The sequence below is a fragment of the Anoplophora glabripennis genome, unplaced genomic scaffold (assembly GCF_000390285.2).
Source record: "Anoplophora glabripennis isolate ALB-LARVAE unplaced genomic scaffold, Agla_2.0 scaffold2, whole genome shotgun sequence".
NCBI lineage: Eukaryota > Metazoa > Arthropoda > Insecta > Coleoptera > Cerambycidae > Anoplophora > Anoplophora glabripennis.
The window spans coordinates 2,724,003-2,737,926 of record NW_019416325.1 but is presented as its reverse complement, the minus strand read 5'-3'; the positions used below and the strand labels follow the sequence as shown (position 1 = coordinate 2,737,926).

General features: G+C 34.0%; 1 protein-coding gene across 2 annotated transcripts in view; it reads left to right on the top strand.

Annotated features, from left to right (window-relative positions):
- The window catches only part of LOC108917025 (protein trachealess), a 37,928-nt gene extending 24,260 nt beyond the window's left edge, over window positions 1–13,668 (top strand). Inside the window, exons 4-10 of one of the 2 annotated variants that reach the window (XM_018723444.1) lie at window positions 2,038–2,127; window positions 5,444–5,606; window positions 7,510–7,631; window positions 7,683–7,983; window positions 8,044–8,191; window positions 10,207–10,331; window positions 10,391–13,668. In XM_018723444.1, coding sequence (XP_018578960.1) covers window positions 2,038–2,127; window positions 5,444–5,606; window positions 7,510–7,631; window positions 7,683–7,983; window positions 8,044–8,191; window positions 10,207–10,331; window positions 10,391–11,490 — 2,049 coding nt within the window. In that variant the 3' untranslated portion in view covers window positions 11,491–13,668. Of the gene's footprint in view, window positions 1–2,037; window positions 2,128–5,443; window positions 5,607–7,509; window positions 7,984–8,043; window positions 8,192–10,206; window positions 10,332–10,390 lie in introns of both variants that reach the window. The other variant, XM_018723442.1, reaches the window with a different exon arrangement.
- The last annotated feature ends 256 nt before the right edge of the window (window positions 13,669–13,924 follow it).

Genomic DNA, 13,924 nt, shown 5'->3' with positions numbered 1-13,924 from the left:
AATTATTATTGGCGCTAGAATTCTCCGCCATTATTATTCAGTTATAAATTCCTGGTTTCGCAAACTGAATAAAGTTAACGTTAATGTATGGAAAAGCCTGCATTCATATTAGAAACTGCGACAGACATATGGGTGGAATACATCAGTATAATGGATACCGAAAAAAATTAAATACACGTGTATTGTATATTAGAGGATGACTTCGCTGATCTAATACGATCCGTTTTTTTTCCGTGAAGACCTCTACTTCCTTCCACCCAATTTTCCCCGGTTGACGTCTGATCCCTTCGGTGTATATAGAATGACCGTCAGGACACGACGAGAATAAGTAACTTGTCCCGAAACCCCGTACGTCTGGCTCTTGTCATTTCTTTGATATTTTTTTTGATAAATGTGCTTAAATAAGTGCGCCGATGTTCCTATATTGAACCCATTAAACATCCCTTATTTACAACAATTCCTCTTTCGCCCGAGGCAATTTGCTTTTCTTTAAAACGAAGGGCGGCGTTTGTGGACAACTTATTTGCGGGCGGGTTCGAACTACCCAGTTGCACACAAAATGGAAACTCAAGTAAATAAGTTAACAATAACTAAAAAATGAAAAAATCCATAAATGGCAGTATGTATATTGTTATCATAAGTACATCTTTTTATATTATATTTTATCAATAACATGTTGAAGAATAATTATTGTCACATACTTCAAAAAGAAAATGTAATTTATGTTTTTTATATAAAAACAACATAGGTATATACAGGGTGGTCCCGAGGTAATAGGCCAAAATACATGGGTATATTCCCGAAGCAAAAATATTGCGATTTAGCCGAACTTACCTTATTCCAAAAGTTGATAGTTAAAGAGATAGAGGGTGTTAAATGTAAAATATTATTTTAGTTTATTTCCATTTATTTCTTAATAAATGCAAATATCTACACAAAATTTTGGGGTTTGGGGTGCTTTAGATAGAGGAATTGAAATTTGTTCAAAATTTGGTTATAATTCATAGAGGGCGCCAGCTGCCGTAGATTGAAGGTGTTCGAAACGACATAACTTTTTTGTACTTTAAGGTATCTCATCTTTGGTATCATATTCTTATTTTCCAACTTTTTTTACACAAAAAAGGTAGACTTTATAATAATTCCGCAAAGAAATTTGTTCTCAAATTATTCATTTTTTATTATTAGTTGTTGTACTTTTACTTTAAAGTTAATAATGTAGTTCAAATTAGTTATAAAAATTTCGTAAAAAAAAATTATCATAGGTACAATAAGGAAATAAATCCATAAGCACTCTGGGTAGTAATAATTATCTAAAAAAAATTATCCAATATCCTTTTCTTCTTCTTTCATGTACCCCTAGAAATAAAAATTTTGAATGTTATGGTCGAGTGATCCGGATCACTAAACTGTTCTCTGATAAGTTTTTTGACTGATAAGGTTCATTTAGTTTAGAAATTTAAATCTGTTCATTTACTCTTCAAAATTTTAAAACAAATGTTTTAGAGGCAATTAAATAGTGAAATTTTAAAATAATGTCAAAAGTTTTGTCACTGTATGAATATGAACTGTTATTTTTTCATAACAACTCGAAGATCTTAAAAATTAAAAAACTGAGATGTTCAATCCAGTAAACAGACTTTTAATTCCGTATAATTAAAATTTAAAAGCTTACATTCATGGTTTCCAAAGTGCTAAATAAAAATCAGTAACGAATGAGATTGGAAAGTATGGCGAAAACTTTATTTTCGTCTTAGTTTCGAATGTAAAATATCTTCGAAATTACGAAATTTAGAACCAAAGTCTTGTTTCTGTATCTTCGTCGTCAAAAAAATCGAAAGTGTATAATATACAGGGTCTTAAAAAACTCAAATTTATCGATTTATTTATTTGGGTAACTGGATATTAATTTTCGGCTTTTTATTTGTTTCCAGTTGCCTGTTTATTGTTTAAAATTGTACTTAAACTGACACATGTTTTATAAATTAAGTGTTAATATTACAATAGTATTCTCTTGGTTGAAATATTTTTTTTTTTCAGTCCCTGGATGGCTTCGCCTTGGCGTTGGCGTCAGACGGTCGTTTTTTGTACATTTCGGAAACAGTATCGATATACCTAGGTCTTTCACAGGTGGGTAAAATGTAGTGACATCGATAAATGATATCCTTCCACATCGACCGTGCTGAATTGCTATTCGTTTAATTTGTTTGAACTCTTACACCTATTTCCCCCCCCCCTCTTCAGTAGCGCAACAAAAAAAACGTCCAATTTTTAAATTAAATTAAATTTAAATCCTCATAACTTAAAAATGCCACGCGGTAGATGTTAAGGGAAATCAATTTGATCCGTTTTCATTGTGTTATGCATAAAATATTTGTTATTTCTGTATATCAAATGAACAATGTGCGTTACTTTTTATTTTTTTAGAATTTGTTTTATTGAAAAATTCATCCCCAGAGTTTTTTTATACAAAAGTGTGGTATATATCCATATATATTAAATTTTATATTAGAAACTCACGTGAATTAACAAATAACAAAACCATAACAAAACTCTTCAAATTTTTAATTTGCAGTATGACAAAATACGTAAAATAAGAAAAAAAGGCCGCATGTATGTATTTCCAGAGAGCATAAGGATATTATTTGTTAATTTTTTGCTATTAGGTATATGAAAGTTTCTAGATATAAACTATTAAAACATTGTAAGTACCATTATATCGACAAAAACGGCTTTAACCATAACTTTTTCTGCCCAAAAATGGACCCGGAAGATACTTTGAAGAATCTGGAAAATCTCAAATAAAGGCGACAATTTTTAAAGTGAAATCATTAAATTGCAAAAATTCTAGTCTTAACTTTCTGTACACATTCTTTGGTTCTTCCAATTAAATACAATTAAATTTTTTGTTCACACGAAATAATACATGATTCAACAGAGGCAGAGAGGGGATAACTTTCTCTGTGGTAGTGGCAGGATTTTCATTTACAACAATAGAATTCTGCAATTGCGTAGTTGGCTTACATTGCGCATAGATGGCACTAATACTTTTTTATAAAAATGTTATAAGGTAATTATTTGGAATTGTGCGACAGACAGTAAAAATATGTGGTAGCGCTGGTCGTGAAAATTCCTGTGAAAAATTTGATGGGAGATCCTGCAGTCCCCCCTGCCACACCGCTGTACACGGCACGGTATACGTTTTATCCGCTAGCCGCCTCCCGAAGCAACCGCCTCGTTGGAAAATGCTTCTCACGTAGTCCTCTGCAGCAGCGTGCCTGCCATTTATAATAGGACTGGCGGGGCCCATAATCAATAGGGTATTTGCAACTGCGGGGAAAATGGCAGACCTTAGAAGAACACGTACATGTTATCACCTACATAGCCTTCTTGGACAACAATCTTTAATCTTCCAACCTTTATGCGATGCCCTTACTTGATTTAGCCAGCTTTTCTAAATTAAATTTAATAACTCCCGGACAACTGCCGGAATTTTAAGTCGCGCGGCTAACTGTTCATAGGTACGTACGGGAACTGTAAATAAACCACCTCGGAAGCCATGTCCATTTAAATTATTACTATTTTATACTACTGGCGTGGACTTTATATAGCATACTCGACGCATTGGCTTCCATCAATTCTCAATACAACGGAAATGGAACTGTTTTTAAAAATAAATGTTTTCTATAAATTTTATTTTAAAAAAATATCGAATTGCTCGCTGATGGGGTGGCATAACTGTTGACGATTTTTCACCGACCTTTTAAATAGGATATACGGAAAATCGCGACCATAAGAAAAATAAAAATTGTATTCTCCACAAAAAGTTATGAGTTTAAAATATCCATCTTTTTCCGTTACCGATTAAAGATCAAATTAAATTTAATATCAGTTATCAATTTTTTTTTATTATAACTTCAATGCGAGAAAGGATAGTCGAAATTTCTCTTGAAATTTCTCATCTTTGCTCCCATCCGACCAGTCCTGTATCTCTTAAGATAACCGAGATCTTCAAGACGCGGTTCGAAAGCGAGCACTCGGTATATAAAATACACTGTAACTCTGATAACTTTAGAAGTAACTATGTCATTCTTTATAAAAATTCCTCGAACCCTTAAAAATGTTATTGATTGAGAGCAAATATCGAAAAGTGTCGGCAATAGACTCTTTTAGTGTGACGTCACATATTTAGGCAACCCCCAACAAATTGTGATAGTTGAAATTGTACAGACCGACCCTTGTGTACACTTTTACTATAAAAATGAGCAACTTCAAATTAATTTATCTTTACAAGGATTTGGAAGTATTTAAGAACAACCAACGCGTGTTTGGTAAAATAGATACACTAATGTGCTTAAAACTTACAAAAGACGATATAAAAGAATAATCCTAAATTTAAATAAAGTAAAAATTTAACATTAGCCGTGCTATTCCTAATGCGCATGCTCAGAAAGAATAGCCTCATACGCATGTGAGCGCTTGTTGTTACGTTATCGCTGTCATCATTAGCGTATTAATTTTCTCTTGTTTTGTTTAATCTTGGCATTTTCTATTGCTACTAAGTATTATTATTGTTTTTCTTATTGTTCTACTTTGTCAGAGTGTTTTTTTCTTCAAGTGGTTTATTATAGACGTACTCTTAACCACAACCAAACTTTCCTTGAATGATAGCCTGTTGCGAGGCTACTTCGCTTACATGAAATTATTTTTAATGCGCATGCTCAGTAACATTGATATAATTTTAATTTATTAATTACTATACAAATCAATATTGTTCTATAAATTTAAATATATAAATTCTATAATTCTATTTTCGGGTTTAAAACTTTTTAAATATTTCTAATATTGCCAGAATATCGCGATATTTAAAGTCACGACAAATAAGTCACTTTTTGGCACTTATGTCCACAGTACATAAGGTCGAAAATCGATCTAGTAAAAATATTGAGAAATTCTTCATGACAATGTGCACTATGGGGTTGCCTATTATTTGGCGTATGTGACGTCACTACTAAAAGGTCTATTAATAGATATTGTTAGGAATTCCAAAAAGGCTGTAAATATGAAATTATAATTGTTTTGCGACAAAAATAATTACCTCATGGTATATCAATGTAACCATTGATTTTTATTTTCGTAATTATGCCAGAAAATACTTACAAATTAGTTTTTTATTTAATGCTCTGATTTTCAACTATATTTTGACTCTACATATTTTAAAAGAGAATTAAAAAAATCGAATTTCCAATATTTATCATTGATTTGAAATTGAATTTTGAGAATTTTTTCTAAGAAACATATTTCAAGTTCGTGTAAGGAAATTCCCATTTTTACAACTTCATATCACATTTTTTCAATTTTCCCATATTCAGTAAAAAATGAAGAGCTTCAAAAAAATGTTTGAAGACATTCAAAGCCCACTTGTGCTAATTGTGTGTTATTGCAGGTAGAAATGACTGGGAGTAGTGTATTCGACTACATTCATCATCAGGATCATTCCGAAATAGCCGAACAATTAGGTTTAGGACTGACGCAAGGCCAGAGTCTGGCGTCTCCTGGCAGTGGATCCGAAGAGAGCACCTCCACAGCAGGAACGAATAATCCAGATGGTAATGAAGTTATTATTATTAATTATTATTTTATTGAGTTGAGTTGACCTTTCGCGTCGTTCCTCATTTCTTCTTTTATCCATGTGGGACTGTTCTATGCCCTGCGACCAACCAAAATTAAACCTCGAATTAAACAATTACTTTGACACATCCCAGAAGGCCAGCGCGTAGGGTTTTATAACGTCACGTCTTTACCGCTCTTTTGCCATCTAAGCTCTCGTATATTTTGAAAACTGTTGGATTTTTGAATCCCAACAACAATGACAACGTTTTAGTTTCACCCGTCTTCCGAAAGCATGCTTACAGTGATAAGGCCGTCGAATCTTCGTCAAGTAAATGCAACTGCCCTTCTTTTTCCTCTAAATATTTCGAATTTTCACCCTCATGAACGGCGGTGACAACATTTTTAAAATTGTGGCGATGTTTCGCATGGTACTAGCTATGTCCTGTACCCAACTCATCCTAACAATGTTGGAACCTGGTGGTGTGACATATTAAACACGCCTTGTTCGAGTCTAAGGACTGTTCTATTTCCCTCTTTAGTTCTCACGACCTCATTTATTTCTACGTATCTGTTTGGGTCACCACAGAAATACGAATAACTCTAAATAGAATGGCTAAGTCAAGAATATTTAAAATATTAATTCCTATAAAACTACTTGTAGGATAACCCTTCCAACGCATAATTGTAGCATACCCGTCTACGTTGTCCTGCTTGGTATCAATTTTAACAGTGAACCGTACTTAATAGTTTGTGGATTCGGACCCTATATAGAAAAGTGTTACATTAGTTGCAAAGATATAATCTTCAAATCAAATATGGCTATGGCACATGAATATTAAGTGAGCGATTCACACCGTACTGATTGAATATCAATTATTTTGTGACGTCATATCGGTAATTTTCATATGTTTTCTTTTCGAAAACAACTCGGTTGAATAAATTACCAATCATCGACCGCAAATGGCCAAACCGGCATTTAATTTTGTTAAATTATGGTTTTCTTGACGTTAGCCAGTTGTTTTTGTTTTTTACATATTCGAAACTCAGCGTCGCCAACATTCAAGTTAGAATCGAAAGGGTAGTGAAATTTTTATTTTTTATTTAAAACCGTCTAAATAGAATTATTTTTCCTGCATTCTACGAAAAAAACACTCAAAAGAAACAAAATAAAGTCCTGCTAAACGTCACATAACTTTTTTGACAATTGGAGTTTCTTTGACCTCTCCTGATTCCGACGCCATTGGCTAAATTTTATTCAAATTTTACATGAGGTTTATACAAGCTTATATCTTCAGTAATTATTCAAAAATTTCCAGTCATCCCTTAGGTACAGTTTTACTCTTGATGCACCGTCATTGTTATTCCCTGTAGTACTGACAATGAACGTATGTCAAAAATAATAGATAACATTTTAAAGGCGCGTGGTGGAAGAAAATGCTGCTTCAGCCCGATTTTCACCCGATTTTTACCGACGAAAAGTTAGTCGAAGGTGGCTCTTCGAATTTTAAAAGCACCCAGCACAATAATAAAGAAAATATATCAATTTAAGTGTTCTGAATTATTCTAACAGATTATGAACCATACAATTGTATGATTCCGACAGGAAACTATAGTTAAGCATGCAGAGAACGCCTCGTGTACGTGGTCAATTGTTATTCTGTGTTGATGTTACGTGTCACGCCCAGGAATGCCGCAGTAACCGTGTACACTACGCTCTTTTGCTTCTTTCTTTTATTCACATAACCATCTACACCGGCTCATATTTAACTAATATTCATTTTAGTATTTCCTTTACCGGCCGTTGGTTATTACCTGCCAAGACGAAATCCCAATGAATTATTCAGCGGCGAAATGAAATTTAAAACTTAGATATAGACTGCTTCAGCGTTATTTTTTTAGTGGCCACGCAAATGGCATTGGGAGCCAACCCACCTTACAAAGGACTGGATAGGGCGTTTTGCATCCGAATGAAGTCAACGTTAACGAAAAGAGGATGCCATTTCAAATCGTCCGGATATAGGGTACGTAGACAAGTTCCTGGTTCTCCGCGTTCTAACTCGTTCTGGTTTCAGGTCGTTCTGATGTTGAGCAGACTTCGGCCGCAGTACACGTTTTCCCATTCCCGAAAAACACAACCGCCACTTTTGGGAATGGTAGCACTAGCTATTGCGCTTCCACCACCAAGTGTACACGAAATAAGACTAGAATCAGATATGTTCGTTACTAGAATAAATTTTGATTTCAAAATAGCTCACTGTGAACCCAAAGTCATTGACCTTTTGGATTACACGCCGGAAGAACTGACTGGTAGAAATTTATATTCTTTGTGCCATGGGGAAGATGCTAACAAACTAAGGAAATGTCACATTGACTGTAAGAAATCTCCTGTAGTTCTAAGCTTTTTTTAACTCATACGTACTAATTTTTTCACAGTAATAACTAAGGGCCAAGTTCTAACGCACTACTATAGGTGGATGAATAAAAATGGTGGATACACTTGGCTTCAAACTTGTGCCACGGTAGTCTGTAATTCAAAAAATGCGGAAGAACAAAACATTATATGCGTGAATTATGTAATCAGGTAAGGCAATTTATTTGTTGAAAAAAATGAGTTAACAATATTGTTACCAATTTCCAATTTATAAGTTCTTGAAAAGACAATCGTGATATTCCTTATATACAGGGTCGGAAAGTCCCCATGGTTCATCGGCCGTTACGTGAGAGCGATAAAGAAAGTCATAGAAATCCGTGCGATAGAGAAAGATGGCTATAATGAAGGCGTCTAATAGTCACCGCCCATTTCGCCCTTCCACAAATAAGAAGTGGGTCTTATTTGTGGAAGGGCGAAATGGGCGGTGACTATTAGACGCCTTCATTATAGCCATCTTTCTCTATCGCACGGATTTCTATGACCTACTTTATCGCTCTCACGTAACGGCCGATGAACCATGGGGACTTTCCGACCCTGTATATGATAAAAAAATTTAATGTTCTAATATATCTAAATTATTAATGACAAAAAAGTTGCGATTTGCGCGAACGTTGACCACTTTTTTGAAAAATCCTCATGTTAAAACAGATGCGATATGTTTTTGTTTTGACTTATAGCTAAAGTTGTTCTCGAGAGATGACAGGCCGAAAAAATTACCGATTTCAGGCAAAAACATCCCGTTAAAATGAATTACAATCCCAAGAATGTGCTGCGAAGTGTTTTCATATAGTACACCAAACCTTTTTTTATTGGGTTGTCAGTTTACCAATGAATATATTTAAGCAGTGTTTTTATGTAAATAGTCGTCATTATAAATGGAAAATTAATAAACAATATATATTTTGAGCACCGAACACTATCATTATTGCTAGGTTTGCGCAAAAAAAATTCAACTCTAGTATAAATCGCAAACGTATGAAAAAACACTGAAAACCTGTAACCTGTTTTGACTTGAAAATGTCTCTCAAAAAAGTGATTAACGTTTGCGAAAACCGTCACTTTCTATGTCTAACAACAGCCAAGACTATCCAAGCATGCCATGGAAAATGGAATGTACAGAGTGATTCACAAAAACCATATTTTCGTTTTTTAATAGTATCTCGCTTATTGTTAGAGATGGGCCCAACAAACCCTATATGACTATGGTAGACAGGGAACGTTCTATCCAAATATGTAAAAATATACAGGGTGTTTCATTTAAATTAACAAAGTTAACATCAGCGGCCATTTCGTTTGGACTTCATTTGTTTTTCAACTATAATTTTCGAAAAATTCATAAAAAATCGTGCAACTTATGTATTTTACATTTTTTTTAACTCTTAAAATAAAAAAGTTAAAGGGGGATCTAAATATAGTGAATCACCCTGTACTATACAGGGTGAAACAATTTCAACATTTTTGTAGGTTTTTCCGTATGTCCTAGTAAAAAAAAAAGAATGTAAAAATTGAATTGATTTTTTTTTTATTTTTAGTCAATTTTGATAATGTCGAGTTACTTTTTTATTTACAAAAAGCGCATTACTTTTGTAAGGAGATTTGTTATCCAGTTTTTTGTGCGTGCGATTTTTTCTTCTATAATTTCCGATTTTTGAGTTACTCGTATAAACCTTTAATTCATATTTCTTCAATGAGCCACGCTATATATTTTCCCTAGTTTAATCTGGCAAAATTTCCTTTAAACTTATGTACCTATCATACGTGATATTTACACCAAAGACATTTTGAGGGAATGGCTGATCAGATCAGAATGAAACTCGGTAATATGGTACGAAATTATTGCAGTACAGTCAATAATCTAGATTCACACAGTTCCATTTGGATCTGATCAACCGTTTAAAAAATTGTGTTTTTTTGATATTGACTTAAAATGAAATTTCATATCTCCTTTCACTTTGGCATCATATTTTAGAAACGCCTTAATAAAAGGGAATTGTAAGAAATATTTATTACTGTTTTGCCAACCGAGATATTGGGATATGATATTTTTATAATTATAAAAAATATAAATTGTTACCTACTAATAGGTTTTGGTTTCTTTATAAGGTAATAAAATAATTTGTATAATGGCACGATAAAAAGCATATTTTGAAGTAATTTGATTGCAGTGGTCGGGAGTACGAAAACGTGGTAATGGATTGCTGCCAAATGGAGGACAACGCCAACCTGGTTAAGAGAGAGGAGGCAAGCAGCAACGACCCCGAGAATGGATCGCCAGACGCCGATCGTGGAGGTACGTTGACGTACCACCAATGCTAGTATAATATAGTTTTTAACTGATTCTGTGGTCAGATGACCGGAACAGCGGAGGCCCGCCCAATCCACCCCAGGACCCGAGCCAGGACTTGGAAGATGCCACCTGCGCTGGTACTGGAACTGCTACCGACGCTGGTACCACGAATAAGGAGTCGGGGGATTTGCGGACTCGCCGCTTGGACCACGCACCAGTTTCGCAGCTGCAGCCAACCTCGTCGTCTACTGCGGCCGATCAAAGGAAAACCATTCCGATGCGGAGATCTACGAAACGCAAAAATACGTCGTCGGATGAAAACGAAGACGACGAAATCACTGTTTCTTCACACCGAAACAATGTGATGAGTCCAGCGTCCTCCTGTCATTCCACGAATGGAGTTCACCCCATAACTACGACTTCGGATTCATCGGGAACGAGCCCGAAGAAACTAGATGATACTGCAGGTAGCGGCACTTCTGTTAAGGATCTGGAGAATGCTATGTCGAAGCATCTGCCCGCGTGCAAATCTCCAACCCACCAACCTACCGACTTCAGCACCGATGCGCTTCTCAAGCAACAGCAAAGAACTACTATTCAATGGATCGGAGCTCATCACCAACAACTTCAGCAGCAGAGTCCCCTGCCGGCGTCGGCATTACTCCGACAACTGTACGCCAACAGAGAAAGCGTTATTCGAGCGAACGTACATGGTATCACGAGTGCTAGTGGTCGATCTGGAAGTTCTTCCGGATACTATCCGAGTGATAACCAAGTGGGTGTGGGTCCGTTACCCACTCCTCCCGGAAGTGAAGGTTCATCCTCCTATAGTGAACACCAGTTTTTGTTATCCCAACACCAAAATTATCCAACCGGCTATTCCATGGACTATCACTCCGCTATGACGCCTCCGTCCAGTGTGTCTCCCCGCGACAAGCATCAGCAGTTGCACGGGGGGGTTAGTTTCGATACACCAGTGCCCTACCAAGATGTTTTACGCCATCAGTATCCGGACAGTCCTTTACCGCTCAAACCCCAAGTGTATTCGTACGTAGATCAACCACAATTTTATCACCACGGAGCCGCGGGAGCAGGCTTCCATCTGTATCATCCTAGTAAGAGTGCACCGGGTGCTCCCTCCAACTGGTACTCTCCCTCATAGTAAATTATTTGTATAAACTTAACAGTGAAACTGACATGTACCTTATGCTGTTTATGTGAACAATTTATATTAATTGTTAAAACAGATGTGGCACTATTATTTGTACTGCTAGTGTTATGTTAGTAATTTCATTGTAAACATTGTTTAAACATGCCAAATTTGTAAAATGTAATGGGCAGGTTTTTTCGATAGCATTCATTTTAACTATTTTTAAACCAAAGAAAATAATACAAAATAACATGATATAGGTTGTATTTGGATTTATTTCATAGCAAGTTAATGCAAATATTGTAGTATATATTAAATATATTAGTATTAAGTTTTTAAAAAATTTAAATGTACATATTATTATCACACATGTTATTTCGTATTATTCAACTTCTGCAGTGTCATTGTCTGAATCGTTTTGTGATTATTTATCTACAGGTCCTTCGATTTTTACCAACAATCAAACGTTAGGGAAGATAGGTTATAAAAAAATTATGAGAAATATGTACACAATATTCGAAAATTGTTTACTTTTCACATAGTGTTAAATTTTCTTTAAAAAATTCATTTTCTACGCACACAGTCTATTGCTGAATTTGCAGAATGTTCTTGATAGTGAAGACACACTTTTTAAATATATTTTCAATTATTCACTTTTATCACTGTTGTAAAACATGGCAGGCAGGTAGGTGCCTTTATTAAAAAAAAAAAAATGATACACGACAGAAGAAACCAAATGTTTTCATTCCGTTATTTTTTCGTAAATCTGATCATTTCCCAGGAAAAAGGTGTATTCCTTAAAAGACTTCGTAATAAATAATTAGATACCTACTACATTTGTAGCTGTAATAATATACCAATTAAAAGTTATTCAAATAAATTTCCTCACACGTTAAACAATATTTTCTATTATACTGGGTGCATCATTTAGTCTAGACCATTATTTTTTCAAACGAAACACCCTGTATATTGGATTGTTGAATAAATACATGTTATTCAGACATGGTCAGATTTACAATAAAAAGCAAAACACCATTTTTTTTATTGTACAAGGGACAGAGGTTTTAAATATATAATGTTCATATTTTGTTAGTGGCATAATTTTTTTTAAATAAAAGCTGCCCCTTCCTACGACAGCAATAAAACTAAAATCGAAAAAATGTGTCTCTACCTAATATAAAATATTTGAGGAAAAGCGTTTTTAAGAAAGCTTAGCACCCCGTATCTGAAAAGGAAAACATTTTTCAAATTTAATATGTATGTATTGATTACCATGTTTTTATAACTTTTCTGTCCTAAAGTTTGATCAATAAAATCGAACGACCCTGTGTATTACATATATCGGAATCAATTAAAATCTTGAGTAAATAATAATACGCTAGAGAAATTTATTTTGTCTTACTAAGGAGTATCTCAAATTCTTCTTCAAGTCCATATACTGAAAGTTATTGCAAAAAAGTACTCATGAATATTCCGATGTATTAAATAGATATCACTTACGATTTAATAATGCTGATCTGATTCGGCATACCGACTAGTAGGTATATACCCTGTACATACGTATTTAATAAATAGCTGTATGTATATTATTTTTTGTTGGGCATTGGTGACAGTAATTGGGCTATCTCAACTGGCAAACACAGTCTTTCCTTAAGCATTACTTAAAAATTTGCCATTTTGGTCCACACGAAAGATATATTCATATATATAATTTTGAAGGCATTTCTAGATAATTTATAGTGTTTCCCAAGCGATGCTCGACTATCACGATCAAAAAGGTGCTGACAATGTAGGAATGTGATATTCTCTTTAATTTGTTACTTTTACTTCCAAATGTTAGGGTTACTTGTGTTTCGTTGTCACATGCTATTCAGTACAAATTGCGAAGAATGATCGCTTTATGAATATGTAACTACATATTTATGTGCAATATTACTTAATCATTTTTATTATTAAACCAGTTTATTATTTTTTTTTTTTGTTAAATTACAACTTAAAATAGACTTAATTCTGTATTACCATTTTGAATGGATTAAGGCTTATCCATTTATAAGACACAAAAATTTAATTCACGTCAAATGCTAAATTTTAAATTTCTACCTCAATCCTCTCAAAATGCTGTTAAGCTTCTATAATTACAACTAATGATTATTTATTTTTCCCTATTTCAGCTTTATACAAAAGAAATGGTCACTGTTTATTTATATATTTGTTCAATAAATTATATACAAGAACTGCATTATAATCATCGTTTTTATTACACCTGTAATTTCTATAATGACTAAGTACTTACTAAAACTTTTGCATTACATATTTATAAAACTACTGAACCTTAATTATACCTGGATGAATTTTTCAAGAAAAACCTAACTCAATTTATTAAATGTAATAATTTACTTTTATCATAACATATGACTTCTCGCCAAAATTTAATAAAAGACATACC